General features: G+C 44.6%; 1 protein-coding gene across 1 annotated transcript; it reads left to right on the top strand.

Annotated features, from left to right (window-relative positions):
• Positions 1–1,903: 1,903 nt before the first annotated feature.
• On the top strand, positions 1,904–17,288 carry dnajb11 (DnaJ heat shock protein family (Hsp40) member B11). The gene is made up of 10 exons (XM_080536441.1): positions 1,904–2,042; positions 2,622–2,778; positions 3,903–4,000; positions 4,484–4,616; positions 5,335–5,477; positions 12,431–12,513; positions 13,302–13,359; positions 13,672–13,783; positions 13,915–14,074; positions 16,467–17,288. The coding sequence occupies exons 1-10, from the start codon at positions 1,969–1,971 to the stop codon at positions 16,529–16,531; spliced, it is 1,083 nt and encodes a 360-aa protein (XP_080392567.1). The 5' UTR covers positions 1,904–1,968; the 3' UTR covers positions 16,532–17,288.
• The last annotated feature ends 616 nt before the right edge of the window (positions 17,289–17,904 follow it).

Genomic DNA, 17,904 nt, shown 5'->3' with positions numbered 1-17,904 from the left:
TTTGTTTGTTTTCTGCTTCTCACTACGTCCGACATTCTTCTTCCTATTTGGCGCCTCGATGTTCCCCATCTGTTGCGCGCGCGCAGGGTTGCCAGATGGGATTGACAATTTCCAGCCTTAACCACAGTCTTAAAAAACCCGCTAAATCCACCCAAAACCAAACCAGCCCAAAACCTATATTGTCAGAAAACCGCTAATTACTATTGGGCAAGTGCCCAATCTCCCATGTCTGTTGCCAATGATGTTTGTAAAATAAAAATAAAAACCCTGCACATTGTATGCAGTTACTACTAGGATGTGTGTTTTAACTTTAACACGCATTTTTTTATTTTTCAGGCACTGTAGGCATTTTGATACCACCTAAATGCTATTTCGCCCTTAATGCTTTTTTTACGGTCCAGTGTGATCAAAAGTAGCCCATTCGGCGGTAATCCGGCCCCATCTGGCAACTCCTGCGCGCGACACCGTCACAGGCCAGGGTCGCGCGCAAAATGCACCCCGGCGCGCTCCAGACAGACACAGCAGGTGAAGTAAAATACATTTTAAAAAAAGTCACAAGCGTTAATACTGAAGAAGTAAGTAAGTGCACGTTAGAAGCACGTTAGAAGTAAGTGCACTAGATTCTTGTACAGGATATCCTCACTTGTCAGTAAAAACACACTGAGGACCCTATCAGGAGCTCTCATTCAATGTCACTTCGACTATGCCGTAACATCATGGTACTATAGAACCACAAAGGCCCAAAAAACAAGACTCCAGACAGCCCAAAATAAACTGGTTAGGCTTCTGCTAGGCCTCAACCCTAGGACACATCTAACCGCTGCTCATTTTTTGAGCCTTGATTGGCTACGAGTAGTTGACAGAGTGCAGCAGCTTGCACTGGGCCTGGTCTTCAAGATACGCTACACCACAAAGACACCCAAGTACCTGTCAACATACTTCCAAAAAGTGAACAACGTCCACACATACAATACCAGAGGAAGCTCCACGAACCACGTTCAACCGCGTTGCACCACAAACAAGGGGTTAAACTCGTTTGCAAACTATGCAGTAAAAATGTGGAACGCCCTTCCTATAATCTTAAAGGAGTGCAAAACACTGCCCACCTTCAAAACCACTCTAAAAAAAAAAACATTTACAGGAGGCTGCAATCCGTAACTGGACCCTCTAAATCAAAAATCAGATTAAAAGACCCGAACTACCCACTGTACATACTTAGTGTTTTGTCCCCCGCCCCCACCTGTGGTGTATGTCCCCACCTGTCCTACCCGCTGTACATATACCTTATGTTTTGTTGTAATGTTCTTCCCATGATGGATGTATGTTTATCTTGTAGATAGTACTAGTTATTTGTCTGTATTATCTTGTAGATAGTACTAGTTTTTTTGTCTGTCTTACATGTAACGATGAATTGAGAATCAAGGACCCCAATTGAAATAAGCCAGTGGCTTTCTTGGGTTTTTATCCTGTTAGTTGACCTTGTATGTAATATGTACTTTCATGTACCTACTTCTGCAAATCTTCTAATAAAGTTTTCAATCAATCAATCAATCAATCAGAAAATTGTATGAGTTTGGTGCACATCTATGGAGGACCAAGTCTGTCAAAATTAACAATAAATATATAGATACATAAATGAATGTATGAACAAATAAATGAATGAATACACACAGTATAACGAAATACATTTCTATATTTATTTATTCTTTTACGCATTCATTCATTGTTTTCCACTTTCATTCTTTGTTTTCCACATTGTTTTCCACATTCATTCTTAAATGCATAAGTTATAAGTAGCCTTTTCCTTTAAGAGGCGGGGGTGGGCTTTAGACGGGAGGAGGCGGGACTTCCGGAACCCCGAGTGGGCGGTTCCTCTGTGACAGACGGAAGAAGGTGGGTGACAGACAGCAGGAGAAAGCCGGGGTGTTCTGTGACTTTCTTCTTGACCAAAAAACACTGGGATCATCTATGGCCGCCAAGGGGATGAATCTGTGCAGTGTTTGCTGTCTATTCCTCTGGTTGGTCACGGCAGTACTTGCAGGGTGAGTATTATTAATAATATTATTTCTATTTCATCTCCTGTGCAACGTTAGAACAGAGTCCCCCAGCTGGGACACATGTTTCACTGTGATTGGTCCAGGCTGGTGAAGCCCAGTCCCCCATGTGTGGAGAGAGAGGGGATTCAGTCCTAGTAGCAATTTGCAACTTTAACATTTTACAGTTATATTTGTGTGTATTTCTTTCGTAAACCTTGGGTCTTTTTTTTATTTTTATATAAAGATATCGGCCTCAGCTAGACTGTTTCACGTATGCCATGTATTTGACTGAGGATCAGAAGTAAGCTAGTAGTAGTAGATAGCTATGTCACAACAGCAAGACTAGAGCTCAGTCTACCTGTCTGTCTGTCTGTCTACCATAGCTAGTGAGTTGAGTCGATTTGCTACCCCGATTAGTCTGAGGGTGAAGCCTAAATCTCACACCAACACATCAGATCAGTGTTCCCCCACATTTGAGCCCCACATGCACATCTGTCCCTCACATGCAACATGTCATGCAACAGTTTGAGTTTTATACCGCCAGACTTGTCTCATTTCCTCTGGTCTTTCCTCCTGGTCTTTAAGGCGAGACTTCTACAAGATCTTGGGGGTGACCAAGGCTGCGTCTGTCAGGGACATCAAGAAGGCTTACAGAAAGTTGGCCCTGCAGCTGCACCCCGACCGGAACCAGGATGACCCTGGAGCCGCAGACAAGTTCGCAGACCTGGGGTCAGCCTATGAGGTGGGTAGGACAGGGGGAATGGACCTCCTTGTAAAGTCCCTGTAGTACTGTGTGTGTCTTGCTTTGAAATGTCACGTAAGCTATGTGCCATTTCTTTGCATTGCGTTTCTGGAAGGATCATTTCTTTGCATTGCGTTTCTGGAAGGATCATTTCTTTGCATTGCGTTTCTGGAAGGATCATTTCTTTGCATTGCGTTTCTGGAAGGATCATTTCTTTGCATTGCGTTTCTGGAAGGATCAGGAGGCTTTTGGTGCTTCAAACACAATGCTCATATTATGCAGATGTCTTGACATTTTAAATCCGCTATAAATGCCTAAACTGATTGTTTACAGAGATGGTGCTATGTTCATGCTTTGTGTGTCTAATGGACGTGTATTACTGTAAGGTGACGAGGCATAGTCGTATTACTGGGGGGTTTCGTGTTCTCTTTCATTCATTTGCGGAAGCGCTCGAGGCGCAGATACAAAAGTCTTTTGTAGGGGAAACTGACGCGATCTCTTTGGTTGTTGTTGGAAACGATACGGCGTTTCGATTGGCCAAGAAAACCCGTGTGGCCGCCTCTGATTGGCTCATCCTGTCGGCCAGTGTACGCTCTTCAAAACACCACGTGGAGGCTTCGGAGCGGCTCAGAGAACTGTCACAGAACGTGCACCTGCATCAAAGCCACAATCAGACAAATAAGTAGATTATAAAGAGACGCAATTTGAAGAATAGTAAATAATTGATGATTACTATTTTGTATTTGGTGATGGGAAGTGGAAAGTGATATCAAATGTGTAATGCAATTTCTTCTATGCGCGGAATTATAAGAACAGACATAATTTCGTGGTGATCTGTGGTTTCATGTTGCAAATGTTCTAATTTTAATAAATTAATAATAATTTTGCCATTTAGCAGACGCTTTTAATCCAAAGCGATTTACAATTACGAATTACAGGGACATTCCCCCCGGAGTAACTGAGGGCTAAGTGCCTTACTCAAGGGCACACTAGTAGTGGCACTAGTAGGGCACACTAGTAGTTGTCGTGCAAATGATGATGAATAATGTTATTCTGTGACATGATAACATGGTTGTGTTGTTGTGTTAATGGAGAGGCTGGTGTTGGTGTGGGGGTGTGTGTAGGTGCTGTCCGACGAAGAGAAGAGGAAACAGTACGATGCTTATGGAGAGGACGGTCTGAAGGAAGGTCACCACGGCTCCCACAATGACATCTTTTCAAGGTAGGTGGACAAACTGAATAGGTTGCTACGAACCGGATATACCAAACTGAATAGGTTGCTACGAACCGGATATACAATAGGTTGCTACGAACCGGATATACCAAACTGAATAGGTTGCTACGAACCGGATATACCAAACTGAATAGGTTGCTACGAACCGGATATACCAAACTGAATAGGTTGCTACTAACCGGATATACAATAGGTTGCTATGAACCAGGTTTACAAAAAAAATAATAGGTTGCTATGGACTTAATAATTAATCTGTAGTTTTTTCCTGAACTTCTTGGTCATTCTCAGAAAATACTTACCAGGGGCCTAACCTGGTAATGAGTGCTCCATTTTACAAAAGGCTTTTGAGATAATAAACTCAAACAGCTTTGAGCCATGTTCAATTCACATCTATGCAGATGTAAATACTGAGATTTGAGTCAAATAACGCCTCTGATGTCCTTCTCCTTTGCTCTCTGTTTCCTCTCCCAGTTTCTTTGGTGACTTTGGGTTCATGTTCGGAGGCAACCGGCAACAGCAGGACAGGAACATTCCCAGAGGAAACGACATTGTCCTGGACCTGGAGGTCACACTGGAAGAGGTGTACTCTGGGAACTTTGTGGAGGTAAGGAGGAGCAGCTCTGACAATATCCTTTTCTTTTGTACGGAACACGACTCCTCGTGTCCTCCTTTCCTCCGCCCTCCTCTCCTCCGCCCTCCTCGCGCCCTCCTCCTCTCCTCCGCCCTCCTCTCCTCCTCCCCTCCACTCCTCTCCACCCCTCCTCTCCTCCCCCCTCCTCTCCTCCCGCCCTCCTCTCCTCCTCCCTCCTCTCCTCCTCCCTCCTCTCCCCCGCCCTCCTCTCCTCCCTCCCTCCTCTCCCCCGCCCTCCTCTCGCGGTTGTCCTCGAAAACCATTGGAGGAGAATATGAAAGGGGAGAAAGGGGATCTTCTCCAGTGTGTTTCCAGTCGGCCCTGGGGGGAGGACGGGGGAGAGGACGTGGGTGAGTCGTGTTCCTAACAGAGGAGGAAAGGCTCCTGACTGTGGTCCTGGGGATGCTCTGTGACATGATGCCTGTCTCCCCCTCTGACCCGTCTCTCTCTGACCTGTCTCTCTCTCTGACCTGTCTCTCTCTCTGACCTGTCTCTCTCTCTCTGACCTGTCTCCCCCTCTGACCCGTCTCCCCCTCTGACCCGTCTCCCCCTCTGACCCGTCTCTCTCTCTGACCCGTCTCTCTCTCTGACCCGTCTCTCTCTCTGACCTGTCTCCCCCTCTGACCTGTCTCTCTCTGACCCGTCTCTCCCTCTGTTTGTCACTAATGCACCTGTCTGTCTGCCCTCCCAGGTCGTGCGCAACAAGCCTATAGCCAAAGAGGCCCCTGGGAAGAGGAAATGTAACTGCAGGCAGGAAATGAGGACGACACAGCTCGGACCTGGACGCTTCCAGATGACCCAGGAAGTCGTCTGTGACGAGTGCCCCAATATAAAGTAAGTTGGTTAAGACTGTTAAGACAGGATGTACTGGCCAGGACAGGACAGGGTCCTTTACACGCTCAGGAATTATCATCATACAGTTTATTAATCAATCTGACTTTACTTATGAAGCACATTTCATATAAAAACAGGGGGAGATTAAAAAAACTAAACAAAACAAGACACATACGGGAAGATGGTAATGTACAACAGACATAGAAATGACCAAAATGTATTCCCTAACCCTTTCTATTCCTTTTCTCCTCCTAAGGACATTGTTTAAAGCATTTTACATAAAGCTCTTGAAATGATTTGCTTAGCTAAGGAACATATTTTAGTGTTTTTTGATAGTTCTGAGTAGAGATGCTCCGATCTGATCGGCGCCGATCGATATCGGCCGATATGCCCTTGATCGGTTTTGATCGGAGTTCTCAAAACGGCCGATCAAACACGGCCGATCAGTTTACATAGAGAAATGGCGTCGCCAGTCTGGCAATATTACACAGTGTCGGAAAGAGACAACAAATATGCAGTTTGTAATGTCTGCTCAAAAGAAATACCTCGCGGAGGAACGCACGCAAGGTCTTTCAATACCACGAATATCATACGGCATTTGCTGCGTTCGTCGATTCGCTCCGAGAGCGCCGAAGCGTACACTGGGCTCGACGTCATAAAGGGACCGAGTGCTTTGATTGGACGAGAGGCGTTCCACGAGTGCTGGTCAGAGTTCCAGCGCGACTTCACGAGCGTAGTGTAGGTAGTGTTCAGCGACGTCATGTGACCCAGCGAGCAGGAAGTCACTAAGCTAGTGATAAGATGAATGTCAGATGAAGGGCGGCAGGCCGAGATGTGTTGCTTCCTTATGATAATTAATTAATGCTCGAGGTAGACAATTAAGATAAAGTTTAATCCATACAGCGCTGGGTCAGCCCCTCAACACACAGCAAGCAACGGTGAGAGGCACACACCTAGTGACACTTTGCAGCGGCTTGATATAGGCAAAGGTTGCTGATCAAGCAGCCAGCTGTTTGTCATGCAAATCATTCCCCAAAGACAGGGCTCCGTTGAGTCTAGGTAGGGTTGTTGACGAGAAGTCCCCATTTCCCAAAAGTGGCTGATTATCCTGACAACCCAGCTACCTGACCCTGGTCAGCTGACTGGCTGGTCCTAAATATACTGACCTATTGACCCAGGTTCTATGCTGGTCCCCATTAGCTGTGATCTCTATATTTGGCTCAGGTCCAGTTACAGAAACGCATGCTGACTCAGAGTGGTCAGTTTATGTCCTGAGAGTGGACACACTTAAAGTATGTTTAAGGTTACACAATGAGTATTGCAATATTTGATAGGCACACAGCATCTTGCCCATAGCTACACAAAACGCATCATATCAGCTCACTCTTTTTTTTTTCTCCTCTAATGGACAGTAACTTTAATTATTTCTCTTTCTTTCCACATGGCTGAGATATTGCATTCCTCCCCCGGAATTGTCATCAAAGGACTTTCCCCATAGACAAATACAATTCCTCAGTCATGTGGCCTGACAAAGTGAACAAACATCTCACTCCACAATTGACTTGGCATGAGTAAAAGGTCACTTTGTGGTTAACTACTCTGATTAATAATCACCTCCTTTGGATAAAAACCTTTGTTGTTTAAAGGAGAAAATATCCAAATAGGTTTCTCATTGCTATGTCTAACTACTCATTACAAATGAAGTAGGTATCATTTCCATCATTAATTCAAATCACATGTTTTTCCATAGTTTGTTACATAATTATACATTTTTAACAAATAGGGATATCGTCAATCCTTTTCTTTAGGTGTCTTCGATATCCTAGGTCGATCTTCAACAGAGGGACCATCATGCTTTTCCGGTCGCAATGAGGCACTATCTGAGACGCTGGAACATTGTTGTCTTTCCGCCTTATCGTCCTCTTGTCTTGTTGCTGTGTTATTGAGAGACTCACAGTAGAAATTATTTCATTCACCATCATGCTGCTTGCTCAAATGTTTTAACAGTGTTATTGAAACTCTAAATCCTTACCCCCTACTTTTCTCTCCCCTATTGTTCTATGTCCCCATTGTCTGATCTTAAAGGTTTAATCCTGTTGTGGTGAATACGTACAACAATTGTCAACAAACTGGCAAACTCCTGCAACTGAGTCTAGTGCGCTATTCGGTTTAACTCCCTGGATGTCACGACGCATGCGAACAAGATTAGTGTCAGAGTCTTCAGTTAAAGTAAAGTCTGTTTCGTTAGTTAACACCCAGAGCGTATACAGAACCGATAAAATTGTGGCCATCCATCTTATGCACAGCGAGGCCAGGATCACATGGTGTCTCCCGTCACGCATCGTCTGTCCGGTATCTCTTGTCCTAGTTTCAATCTTAATTCACAACAACATCAAGAATAATTGGTAATAGCAGAGATAGTTATCATTATGGTACTGGAATCAGTAATCATTTCATAATACGTGTTTTCCCCTTTGCTTGGTTCTCATCGTCAGAGTTGAGAGTGGGTTGGGCCCCCTGTGGTCCCCCCCCTCTAGTGAGTTCTGCACTTGCCTGCTGAGACATTTTTAGATACAGGGATTGCACAATCGTTAAGTACAGGTAGACAGACATTTAGTTTCTCTCAAAATGGTTAACTCGTCCTTCATCAATGCTCCTAGAGGAAACAAAAGGATTTGTCATTTGAAGTTCATGCCATGGGTATTCAAACTAGGACGTGTGTTGTGAAAAACCGTGAACCGTCCCTTTAATATCCAAATCAGTTCTTCAATCCTTAGTTTATTTACTGTCAATGTGAAATCTGAGTCAATTCCCATAAGCATACTTTTAATGAGGTAGATAGGTTCTATTCTACCCGTATGTTAAAAATTCTGATCACAATCGTCACTGATGGCTTGAATACTTCCCCGTTGGTCTATGTACAGTATAAGCTTATTTTGCATTAAGGTTTAAATTTGCCGTGAACATTTAAATGTTCTATCCCTCTCTTATAATCAAATATTTCTCAGTCAATCACCCGTTGGTTTTAGTAGATTTATCAGAGACACTCTTGAGTCAGTGTGAATGGTTCTTTATCATAAATGTTGCATCAATGTGTAATGCTCGTGCATTCAGCTGTTGGCCGATTAACACTGATGATCGTGTGAAGTACTGTCATTATTCGTATGTGTAATTGCTTTATCAAAGTCTGTAGTCTGTCATGTCATTATCATGTTTCCGCTTTCAAACAGAAAAACAACATTTTCGTTTACAGTTACACAGAGAATTATCATTTGTGGTTTCCCCTTTCTCTCATCCGTCAATCGTTCACTGTCATTTCAGCCCCCACTTCTGTTAGATTGGCCCTCAGCAACGCCCCCGTTTTTAGTCCGTTGCTCAGTTTTCTGTCAGGAGATAGAATTGGCAAGAGTTGTGTTGTCCGTTCGGGATTATTCATCAATCAAAATGTCACATATTCCTCTTTGCTTGTGTGAACATCAACAGTCATCAATGCATGTCTCTGTTTACTAAGTAAATTCAAATGTTACGTTTACTGAGTCAATGCAGAATTGTATGATAATTACAATAAGAGACAACTACATTTTCATGTCTAACACTTCTATGTGTTCTCTGCGTGTGTGTGTCTCTGTGTCACCGAGCTGCGTCTTGTTTGCAATGGCAGTTCTATTAATAGTGTTGGTTCAGAGCGTCGTCCCTGGTGCAGCGTTGTGGAGCAGTGTTTTCCCCTCGTCTCTTTACCACTTTTCTGCTGTTGGTGCTAAGCTATTTAGCTTGTCCTGAAAATACAATAGTTATTCATTTCACTCTTTATCATTTGTTTACAATATGTTAATCAATACAAGGATTATTATTACTTAACTCAATGATTTCCCTATAACTCTATCACTCGACATGCTTCACGTAAGACTTCATTACCCATAATGCTTAGTATTCATTCCAACCCTCTAGGTCCGTGTATTGCGCAAGCTCCAAGACTTGTGGTTGGTGTTGCTTATTAAACAATCCCAAAGCTTCTAATTCCCTTATTCGTTTTTCAATCAATGCTGGTGTCATTGAGAAAATGTCTGTAATCAATATCCCATATAGGATCGCAAATGCTTTTGTTCGATATCAAATATTCGTCAATAATCTTTAGTTTATTCTTTTCAAAACTCCCGATACTTGGGAAATTATCGTCACTCCATTCCGCAATCTTTGTTAGAAACGGTTCTGCATAGAATGGTCCTAATTTAAGTAAAATCCATCCTTTTGGTGTCACTGTATCAGTGTATTTTATCGGAATATCAATTATGTGTGGATCAATTTCCAATAGTTTATTAATAGCTTTCTTTTCCCCTCGTGGCAAGTCCCTAACCGACTTGTACTTAATAGTCCGTTTCTCACAATTTACTGTCCTAGACATTTGATTCCCCATGTTTGATTAATTACACTGCACACAATGTTAGTAAAAAGGAATTCTTTTATCTAAATTGTCTCGTTAGAGCTTTATAGTTACACCATTCGTGTCATATACTTTAATTCAGTCTGTTGCATTGCGTCTCATCAAGGTCATTTAAATCCACGTCTCATCTGTTCTCTTCTGTCTCAATAAATCAATCTTGTCACTCAAATCTGTTGCGCTGTACCATTAACACAAATACCATATCTTTTCAAATTCTTATCGTCCTACAACTGTCTTATTACCGCTGACCTATATCTTTCATTATCCTGTTTCTCTACATAATACCACATTACTAGACCACTTTAAAACACTTTCTTTAGATCACACTTCAACTTACATACCATAACCACTTGCGTGTCAATACCTTATTCATTTAACCATCTTAATCAACATTCTACTTCATAGTTTCAAATCCTGTGCTATAACACAATACCATATTTCTGTACCATACAGATAAACACATGTCTGTACCTTACAGATAAAAACATAAATAAAAACCCACGGAATGCCCAATTCCGTTTAATCAATTCTTCTATGAATTAATCAATATCCAGTGTCAGTATTAATCTCCTCCAGAGTGACACCTAGCAGCTCTGTCCTTTTTATACCGTATTATCCTATATGTGGATTAATGACCTTCATGTTCACACCAATACTCAACCTTTAATATTTAGTCAAATCTAGTCATTGGCCCCCCCATCATCAAATTCATCCCCTTTCCTTCATTCAAGGAAAAAAATTACAGGTTTTTTCCTCTAGAACAACAATTCAGGTTAAGCACACAACCACACTGGTTTATCTGCCTTACCTGTCTCGCTGAATCTAGGATCCTGTTCGTTAAACGCCAATTGATAAGATGAATGTCAGATGAAGGGCGGCAGGCCGAGATGTGTTGCTTCCTTATGATAATTAATTAATGCTCGAGGTAGACAATTAAGATAAAGTTTAATCCATACAGCGCTGGGTCAGCCCCTCAACACACAGCAAGCAACGGTGAGAGGCACACACCTAGTGACACTTTGCAGCGGCTTGATATAGGCAAAAGTTGCTGATCAAGCAGCCAGCTGTTTGTCATGCAAATCATTCCCCAAAGACAGGGCTCCGTTGAGTCTAGGTAGGGTTGTTGACGAGAAGTCCCCATTTCCCAAAAGTGGCTGATTATCCTGACAACCCAGCTACCTGACCCTGGTCAGCTGACTGGCTGGTCCTAAATATACTGACCTATTGACCCAGGTTCTATGCTGGTCCCCATTAGCTGTGGTCTCTATATTTGGCTCAGGTCCAGTTACAGAAACGCATGCTGACTCAGAGTGGTCAGTTTATGTCCTGAGAGTGGACACACTTAAAGTATGTTTAAGGTTACACAATGAGTATTGCAATATTTGATAGGCACACAGCATCTTGCCCATAGCTACACAAAACGCATCATATCAGCTAGGCTAAGGCCCATAGCAACAACAACTATTAGCGCGCGAGTTTTAGGTCTTCCTCTGTGCACCTTGCACAAGTGTAGATAGCGAGTGACTTTTCAGCATAGCAGGACATATTTTAGATGATGAGAGGAACAGGCTGAGTGCCAAAAACGCTGAGATGCTTGTATTTCTCAAGGCTAATCTGCCAGTGATGCTGCTTAAGAAGTAAGGTTTGAGTCTGAAATCTCCTTAGGTGCAATGTTTTGTTTTTTTGGTTTATTGATTATTGCTGACTTGCTGTCTTATCTCCTCCTAAATATGACTTGAAACTGACTGACTTGAAACAGTATTATATTTGGCTATAGCCTGTTTATGTTGCAGTTTAGTTTGGGTATGTTTATTGTTCCTCAGGAAAGCTACAGTATAAGCTCCAAGTTCTCTAAGAGCCCCTAGTTCCTCTCATTCGAGTGGAATGTTGCACATTTGATGTGACAGTGTACATTTTATTTATTATGATTTTTATTTTCACATTTTATTTGTTTTTCCTGAAGTAAGCTACAGGTGGTTGTGAATTCAATAAAACAGATGGTTGTTAATTCATGATACTTTCTCATCTCCTAATTTCATTTGAATACTTAATATACAATGTCAATGGTGTTAAGAATAATTAAAAACATAAATAATGCTACACAATAAATAGAATGCTTCAATTGCCATTTTCGACGCTGTGATCGGTGATCGGTGATATCGGATCGGCAGATCACTGATTCCAGTGATCGGTGATCGGTGATCGGCACCAAAAACCCTGATCGGAGCATCTCTAGTTCTGAGGTATCGCCGTTGAACTGTCATTCTACCGCTGTAGTACACTGGTACTCTGGTGCGGGGAATTTCTGGTTTGGACCCGGAAATTGCTAAACGTCACGTTTGACGTCAGACTTAACAACCGAATCGCCACGGGCAAGCCAAACGAGTTCTCTCTAGTTACCATGGCGATAGCTTCTACTGATGCGATCCCTCAACTCAGACGTTCTGATATGCCGTAATGATATGATGGCTGTCCTATGACATGACGGCTGTGTGACCTTTGACCCTCCCAGGCTGGTGAACGAGGAGAGGACTCTGGAGGTGGAGATTGAACAGGGCGTGAGAGACGAGATGGAGTACCCGTTCATCGGCGAAGGTGAGCCGGCACACTCAGCCGTCAGGAAGATGAGATGAGAAAACATCATCGTCATGTTTTGGATATTTTATTAATTTGATATTTCGCTATGAGAGTCACAAACTGCAGAATGTAAACAAAGCTGGAGACACTCATCGTTTTTTATCGTCATCGGGTAATTCCAGTAAATTACTCAATTTACCTTTCCCACAAGCGTAGTCAGCTTAGTCCAAATCAGAATGGTAAATGGTAAATGGACTGCACTTATATAGCACCTTTTTTGCTGCTCCAAAGCTGCTCCAAAGTGCTTTACAACGGCCTCTCATTCACCCATTCACACACACATTCACACACCAATGGTGGCAAGCTGCCATGCAAGGCGCCGGCCGGCCCCGCTCACTGGGAGCATTTTTGGGGTTCATTGTCTAGCCCAAGGACACTTCGACATGTGGCCAGCCGGGGCTCGAACCGCCGATCTGCCAACCTTGCGATCATTAGACGGCGACTCTACCTCCTGCACCACAGCCGCCCCACCATATTTACATATTTACAATTCGTTAGCAGGTGCTCAGGTGTACTCTTGCTAGCCATCATAACAATGATGAATGTCTCCGGGCGGCGGGGGGCGGGGGGGGGGACAGGACAGGACGTCACTAAAGGACCATCCAGGCTTATTTTGATAAATCCCGCGAGATTGTCCTTTACCAACGTTGACAGAGCACCCCCCAGGTATATTTCCATGGTGAAGTTTATGACGTACAGACGTTTATAGCGTATCGTCTCTCATCTACTGTGTTGTCTCTCTGCAGGTGAACCACACATCGATGGCGAGCCTGGCGATCTGCGCTTCCGCATCAAAGTTATGAAGTACGAGCAACTTGTTTCATACATGCTGCTGACTTTGATTCTGACTACTACTTTTTATTTGTTTTCTCTACTTTGCAGACAGCTCAGTGTACTTAGTTGGATATGGCTCGTTTTAGGCTGTGCTCCACCAATCAATATACCGTTTTGTTTTTGTCTTTTTGTGAAGCACTTATCTTGTAAAATGTTTGATTTGCAAGGCTTTGTGTAGTAATGATTACCTGTCGTGTGTCTGTGTCTGTGTTGTCTGTGTCTGTCTGTGTCTCTGTGTGTGTGTGTCTCTGTGTCTCTGTGTGTGTCTGTGCGTCCTGTCAGGCACCCAGTGTTTGAGCGCAGAGGAGACGATCTGTACACCAACGTCACCATCTCCCTGGTGGAGGCCCTGGTTGGCTTTGAGATGGACATTACACACCTGGACGGCCATAAGGTGTGACACATACGCACACGCACTCACTCACTCACACACTCACACAAACACGATAGCCATAAGGTGAGTATGAATGAACACACACATTTTGTGTTCGACCCCTGACCCCCCACCCCCCCTGTGACCCCCAGGTCCACATTGTGAGGGACAAGATCACCAAGCCCGGAGCGCGGCTGTGGAAGAAGGGAGAAGGTCTGCCCAACTTTGACAACAACAACATCCGCGGCTCCCTCATCGTCTCCTTCGACGTGGACTTCCCACAGACGCAGCTGGACGACAACCAGAAAGAGGGTAAGGCTGTGGCTGATAGGGGGTAAGGATGTGGCTGATAGGGGGGTAAGGATGTGGCTGATAGGGGGGTAAGGATGTGGATGATAGAGGGTAAGGATGTGGCTGATAGAGGGTAAGAATGTGGCTGATAGGGGGTAAGGATGTGGCTGATAGAGGGTAAGGATGTGGCTGATAGGGGGTAAGGATGTGGCTGATAGGGTGTAAGGATGTGGCTGATAGGGGGGTAAGGATGTGGATGATAGAGGGGTAAGGATGTGGCTGATAGGGGGTAAGGATGTGGATGATAGGGGGGTAAGGATGTGGCTGATAGGGGGGTAAGGATGTGGCTGATAGGGGGTAAGGATGTGGCTGATAGGGGGTAAGGATGTGGCTGATAGGGGGTAAGGATGTGGCTGATAGGGGGTAAGGATGTGGCTGATAGGGGGTAAGGATGTGGCTGATAGGGGGTAAGGATGTGGCTGATAGGGGGTAAGGATGTGGCTGATAGGGTGTTAGGATGTGGCTGATAGAGGGGTAAGGATGTGGCTGATAGGGGGGTAAGGATGTGGCTGATAGGGGGTAAGGATGTGGCTGATAGGGGGTAAGGATGTGGGTGATAGAGGGTAAGGATGTGGCTGATAGGGGGTAAGGATGTGGCTGATAGGGGGTAAGGATGTGGCTGATAGGGGGTAAGGATGTGGCTGATAGAGGGGTAAGGATGTGGCTGATAGGGGGTAAGGATGTGGCTGATAGGGGGTAAGGATGTGGCTGATAGGGGGTAAGGATGTGGCTGATAGAGGGGTAAGGATGTGGCTGATAGGGGGTAAGGATGTGGCTGATAGGGGGGTAAGGATGTGGCTGATAGGGGGGTAAGGATGTGGCTGATAGGGGGGTAAGGCTGTGGCTGATAGGGGGTCAGGATGTGGCTGATAGGGGGGTAAGGATGTGGCTGATAGGGGGTAAGGATGTGGCTGATAGGGGGTAAGGATGTGGCTGATGGAGGGGTAAGGATGTGGCTGATAGGGGGTAAGGATGTGGCTGATAGGGGGTAAGGATGTGGCTGATAGGGGGTAAGGATGTGGCTGATAGGGGGTAAGGATGTGGCTGATAGGGGGTAAGGATGTGGCTGATAGAGGGTGAGGATGTCGCTGATAGGGGGTAAGGATGTGGCTGATAGGGGGTAAGGATGTGGCTGATAGGGGGGTAAGGATGTGGATGATAGGGGGGTAAGGATGTGGCTGATAGGAGGTAAGGATGTGGCTGATAGGGGGTAAGGATGTGGCTGATAGGGGGGTAAGGATGTGGCTGATAGGGGGTCAGGATGTGGCTGATAGGGGGTAAGGATGTGGCTGATAGAGGGTAAGGATGTGGCTGATAGGGGGTAAGGATGTGGCTGATAGGGGGTAAGGATGTGGCTGATAGGGGGGTAAGGATGTGGCTGATAGGGGGTAAGGATGTGGCTGATAGGGGGTAAGGATGTGGCTGATAGAGGGTGAGGATGTCGCTGATAGGGGGTAAGGATGTGGCTGATAGGGGGTAAGGATGTGGCTGATAGGGGGGTAAGGATGTGGATGATAGGGGGGTAAGGATGTGGCTGATAGGGGGTAAGGATGTGGCTGATAGAGGGGTAAGGATGTGGCTGATAGAGGGTCAGGATGTGGCTGATAGAGGGTAAGGATGTGGCTGATAGGGGGGCAACGGTTCATTTGGCCCACGGTTCGGTATGAACCTCGGTTTTTGGGTCACGGTTTCGGTTCAGTTTTGTTAAGTTTTTTTGTGCGTAAGGAAAAAAAAAATGCTACTATTCATTTACAAACTTACAAAGATTCAAATTGTCGTCCGTAAACACGGCGATCTGTAATCCACAAACTAAGCACACGGCTTTGCCTTTGACTTCAGTAAATACATATTTAGAAGTCCATTGTTGGACTCTACACTCTGCATCAATCATTATTTTTTTAACGTGAGCTCACATTTTTTGAGGGCTAACGTCGAACTCAGCATTTCTCCAACTGCACATTACGGTGAAGGTGTGTAGTCACGCAAGTGTAGTCACGCACGCACAATCTAATTTATAAGGCCTAAAAAGGTCTTACATTTCAGTTATTCGGTCTAAAAATGAGGTGCTAGGTCTTAAAAATTAGATTAGCTAGGAAATCAGTCCGACCACATCTATTTACGCGGAAATTCAATCAAGCTGGAACCCAAAAAATGCCAATTCGCTTCCTTTTTTGTCTGTATGGCAGTGAAATCCCTAATTTCATCACCTCGAGGATGACAAAAAGCTATCATAATGGTGTTGCGAATAGGTCTAAAATTCTACTCAAAGAGGTCTAAAAAGGTCTTAAATTTGACTTGTTGAAACTTGTAGGAGCCCTGACTGTAGTTAATGACCATGCTTCTGTTGTTGCAGGCGTGAGGAGTCTCCTGAAGCAGAGCTCCATACAGAAGGTTTACAACGGACTACAGGGATACTGACGGATCATCGACAGACACAACAACAGACACAGCCTGGACTGATTTCTCGGCCACACACACACACACACACAAACACACACACACACACACACACACACACACACACACACACACACACACACACAAACAAACACACATTTGAAGGAGCAAGCATAGGAGGGTGTATTTATTGTTTTCGGATTGTACTCAGGATGGGTGGACTTTGATTTGTGCTTTATTTTTTAATGTTCTGCACTCTAACAGTGGCAAAATGTTGTTAATGATTTTTTTTCTTTCTTGTTTTTTTAGTTGTTTTTTTTAAAAGAAATATTTGTTGTTTTCATTGATGGTGAGAAACGATGGCATATTTATCCTTTTAAATCAGCTTGCCCCACTTTTTTTTTCTTCTTTTTTTTCAAAAGCAACTTGTTTTATCGTCGTCTTCGGTTCAATTTGGAGAATTTGGATCTTCAAGTCAACACACCTTCCTTCCTGTCTACTACTGTATCAACCACTACTACTACTAGAACACCGTGGTTCACCAGATCCTCTCTGCTCTGGGCACAACCAACCCAGCTTGGAAGGTCTGGTAGACCAACGCGTCGAACATGGCCTTCATTTACCCCGTCGACAAAGACCAGGGGGGACCTCGCATTCGTCATCTCCCACAACACTTCCCCCCACCCTGACTCTGACCCCCACCCTGACTCTGACCCCCCCACCCTGACTCTGACCCCCCCACCGTGACTCTGAGCCCCACCCTGACTCTGACCCCCCCCTCAGAGCCTTGTGATTGGCTGAAATCAGATAATACAAATGTGGTAGTCAGTGAATCCCAAGGCCAGGGCTGAGTGGTTGTTATAACAGGCTTATATGGTAGTCAGTGAATCCCAAGGCCAGGGCTGAGTGGTTGTTATAACAGGCTTATATGGTAGTCAGTAATCCCAAGGCCAGGGCTGAGTGGTTGTTATAACAGGCTTATATGCGCTGTGCGCAATAGGGGACGAGGTTAGTTCACAACCGCCCAGTGGAGGCTGGCGGAGGTAGAAATCGGAGGATTGGGACTCACGCACGGAACAGTGAAGTTGGGTGAAACGTGTTTGATACCGTTCCTTATTCCGTTCCATGCGTTACGATGAGCCCCGTCCTCCGACCTCCACCTCCACCTCCACCTGCCTCCCCTGCAGCTGACAGGAACTCAGAACTATGGAACTCAGAACTGTGGGACTCAGAACTGTGGGACTCAGAACTGTGGAACTCAGAACTATGGAACTCAGAACTATGGAACTCAGAACTGTGGAACTCAGAACTATGGAACTCAGAACTGTGGAACTCAGAACTGTGGAACTCAGAACTGTGGAACTCAGAACTGTGGAACTCAGAACTGTGGAACT

The sequence above is a fragment of the Nansenia antarctica genome (assembly GCF_963989245.1).
Source record: "Nansenia antarctica genome assembly, chromosome: 7".
In the NCBI taxonomy this organism is placed as follows: Eukaryota; Metazoa; Chordata; class Actinopteri; order Argentiniformes; family Microstomatidae; genus Nansenia; species Nansenia antarctica.
This window is presented reverse-complemented; position numbering and strand designations above follow the sequence as displayed.